The sequence below is a fragment of the Bos mutus genome, chromosome 8 (genome assembly GCF_027580195.1).
Source record: "Bos mutus isolate GX-2022 chromosome 8, NWIPB_WYAK_1.1, whole genome shotgun sequence".
NCBI lineage: Eukaryota > Metazoa > Chordata > Mammalia > Artiodactyla > Bovidae > Bos > Bos mutus.
The window spans coordinates 18,530,832-18,534,875 of NC_091624.1; the positions used below are offsets into that span (position 1 = coordinate 18,530,832).

Genomic DNA, 4,044 nt, shown 5'->3' on the forward strand with positions numbered 1-4,044 from the left:
CTGGTCATCCATTTCACATATGGTAATATACATGTGTCTTTATTATTTTCTAAATATTTAAGAGTGATTATGTTTTCCTGGGGCTTCCTAAGAGATTTTCAATATTTTGCATTTCCATAATAGTTTTCTGAAAAGCCACAAGCATGTTTAATTTCTGCAGTTAGAAATTAAAAAGTAACTAACTAATAGTAACAACAGTAACCAAGACATATTTTGGCAACCAAGATATATCATGTATTTATATGTCATAAATATATATTTTATCGTATATTTTAAGCTTTTTATTTTATATTGGAGTATAGTTGATTAGCAATGTTATGTTATTGTCAGGTGTACAGCAAAGTAGTTCAGTCATACATTTACATGTATCTATTCATCTTCAAATTCTTTTCCCATTTAGTTTTTACATATTATTGAGCAGAGTTTCGTGTAGTATGTCAGAGGTATTTGTTGGTTAATGACTTTAAATACAGTACTACACACCACCCTTCAGTAACCATACATTTGTTCTGTAAGTCTGTGACTCTCCATTTTATAAAGGAATTCAGTTGTATCACTTTTATATTCCATATATAAGTGATATTATACAATATTTCACTTTTGCTGTCTGACTTATTTCACTCAGTATGACAATCTTTAGGTCTGTCCATGTTACTGCAAATGGCATTATTTCATTCTTTATAATGGCTGAGTAATATTCCATTGTATATATGTATCACATTTTCTTTTTCTATTCATCTGTAAATGGACAAACTCTTAGAGGAAAACATAGGCAGAACACTCTAATATAAATGACAGCAATATCTGTTCCGTCTCTCAGAGTAAAATGAGTGGGACCTAATTAAACTCAAAAGCTTTTGGTCAGCTAAGGAACCTGTAAAGCAAAACTAAAAGGCAACACACACAATGTGAGAAAATATTTGCAAATGATGTGACTGACAAGGTATTAGTCTCAAAATTTACAAACAGCTCATATGGTTTAATCATCAAACAATGCAATCAAAATAGGCAGAAGAACTAAATAAGCATTTCTCCAAAGAAGGCATACAGATGGCCAAGAGGAGCATGAAAAGATGTTCAACATTGCTAATTATTAGAGAAATGCAAATCAAGACTGTATTGAAATATCACATCATAGCAGTCAGAATGGTTATCATCAAGAAATCGACAAACAAGTGCTGGAGTGGATGTGGAGAGAAGGAAACCCTCCTACACTGTTGTTGTAAATTGTTGCAGCTACTATGGATAATAGTATGGAGGTTCCTTTAAAAAGTAAAAATAGAGCTGTTATATGATCCTGCCTCCTTATGGCAGAAAGCAAAGTACTAAAGAGCCTCTTGATGAAAGATGAGAGTGGAAAAGGCTGGTTTAAAACTCATTGTTCAAAAATGAAGATCATCACCTCATGGCAAATAGATGGGGAAACAATGGAAACAGTGAGAGACTTTATTTTGGGGAGCTCCAAAATCACTGTAAATGGTAACTGCAGCCATGAAATTAAAGGATGCTTGCTTCCTGGAAGAAAAGTTATGACCAACCTACTCAGTATATTAAAAAGCAGAGACATTACTTTGCCAGCAAAGGTCCATCTAGTCAAAGCTATGGTTTTTCCAGTAGTCATGTATGGATGTGAGAGTTGGACTATAAAGAAGGCCGAGTACTGAAGAATTGATGCTTTTGAACTGTGGTGTTGGAGAAGACTTTGAGAGTCCCTTGGATTGCAAGGAGATCAAACCAGTCAATCCTAAAGGAAATCAGTCCTGAATATTCATTGGAAGGACTGATGATGAAGCTGAAACTCCAGTACTTTGGCCTCCTGATGGGAAGAACTGACTCATTGGAAAAGACCCTGATGTTGGGAAAGATTGAAGGCAGGAGGAGAAGGGGATGACAGAGGATGAGATGGTTGGATGGCATCACTGACTCCATGGACATCAGTTTGAGCAAGCCCCAGGAGTTGGTGATGGCCAGGGAAGCCGGGTGTGCTGCAGTCCGTGGGGTTGTAAAGAGTCAGTGACTGAACTGAAACTGAATGATCCTGCCATCACATTCCTCATCATATATCTGGGAAAAAACATGGCCTGAAGCGACAGTTGCAGTTTACAATATCTTATAGTTTTGAATGACATTTTGTGAAGTTGTTTTCACATGGTAATCTTCTCTATTTGAATTTTGTGTCTGCAGCAGCTTTGAATTCTGAGTTTATACTCAGAATATATACTATAAATAAATCATAACTCATATTCCATCAGAGAAGTTTTTCCTACCCAGCATGTTCCTCACAGCAATTTTTACATCCTTGTTCCTCAGACTATAGATGAGAGGATTGAGCATGGGAGTCATCACTCCATAGAGGAGAGAGATGAGGGCCTCAATGATGTCTTGATTATCTGTACCAGCGGAGCTTTTAGATTTGGGCTTAGCATACATGAAGAAGATTGTTACAAAGAATACAATCACTACTGTGAGATGGGCTGAGCAGGTGGAGAAGGCCTTACGTTTTCCTTCAGTGGAAGGTATTCTTAGAATAGTGGCAACAATGAAAATGTAAGAGATGGAAATTACTAGCAATGGAATAACTAGAACAATCAGATTTGACCCTGCCATGCTGATCACATTAATTGAAATATCAGCACAGGCCAATTTTAGGATAGCCAGAATTTCACAAACAAAATGGTTAATTACATTGTCAGCACAAAATGGTAATTGCAATGCAAGAGATGTCTGCACCACTGAGTCAACAATACCTGCAACCCAGGATCCAGCTGTCATGGGCACGTAAGCACCTTTTCTCATGATGACAGGGTATCTCAGTGGGTAGCAGATGGCCACATAGCGGTCAAGTGCCATCATGCCCAGAAGTACACACTCTGTGGCTCCCATGGCAAAAGAGAGAAACATTTGCACCATGCATCCAGAGAAGGAAACCCTTTTCCTTACTGTAAGAAAACTGTCAAGAATTAATGGGACAGAGGAGCTTGTATAGCAAATGTCCAGGAAGGAAAGATTACAGAGGAAGAAATACATGGGGGTGTGCAAATGAGAATAACAGATGATTACAGAGATAAGGACTCCATTTCCCAGCAGGATCATCAGGTACATACACAGAACTAGCACAAAGAATACTGTCTGGAGCTCTGGGTGAGCAGAAAGCCCAGTCAGAACAAATTCTCTCAACACGGAATCATTGGTTCTTCCCATGTTGTGTATATCCTTTCTCCAGCAGCACTCTATGGATAATACAATAGATGTTTGTTAATTCAGTGTCTCCAAGAGCTCCTGTTTTAAGAATCATATTCTTTGTTATTAATGTGTTAGTTGCTCAGTTGTGTCCAACTCTTTGTGACCCCATTGCCTGTAGCTCACCAGGCTCCTCTATCCATGGGATTCTCCGGGCAAGAATACTGTAATGGGTTGCCATTCTCTTCTCCAGGGGATCTTCCTGACCCAGGAAATGAACCCGGGTCTCCTGCATTGCAGGCGGTTTCTTTACCAGCCGAGCCACCAAGAAAGCCCTTTGTTATTTAGTTCTGTATTTGAAAGCAACAAGATAACTCTGAGACAATCTCTTACTCTAAACCTTGACCGCTAGAGCAGGAATCCTAAGATAATTTTCTCAGAGTTAAGAGGGAACACTTTTTGATTGTAGGATGCTTCGATCTCAAGCCAGTTTATTGCCCTTTCTAGTGGTTCTACTTCTTAACACATTGATTTAGTATCAGTGATCTGGATGCAGCAGGCAGATAAAGTTTATTTGCAAGTGATTCCTGTGCTGTGTTTTTTGAATTTGTAAATTTGAATTACATTTAAAAAATGTTTTAAAGGTAGTATATAAGGTGTAAAATTATTTTCAGCTTGTGTTAAAAAAAACTGTAGTATTTGAAAACATTAGATCCATTTCCATTATGGAGCTCAGGTATAACTGACTCATTAGGTTTGAAGCACATTCTCCATCTTACCAGAGTGTACCAGAATACCATCCTCTCTCTTTTCTTTGCTTGTCAATGGAGATGATTATTAGTTACCAATTGGTGGCTCAAAGGT

General features: G+C 37.9%; 1 protein-coding gene across 1 annotated transcript; it reads right to left on the reverse strand.

Moving 5' to 3' along the window:
* Positions 1–2,238: 2,238 nt before the first annotated feature.
* Positions 2,239–3,201, reverse strand: LOC102278658 (olfactory receptor 13C8). The gene has a single exon (XM_005906825.2). It carries the CDS (start codon positions 3,199–3,201, stop codon positions 2,239–2,241), a length of 963 nt encoding a protein of 320 aa, XP_005906887.2.
* Between the last annotated feature and the right edge of the window lie 843 nt (positions 3,202–4,044).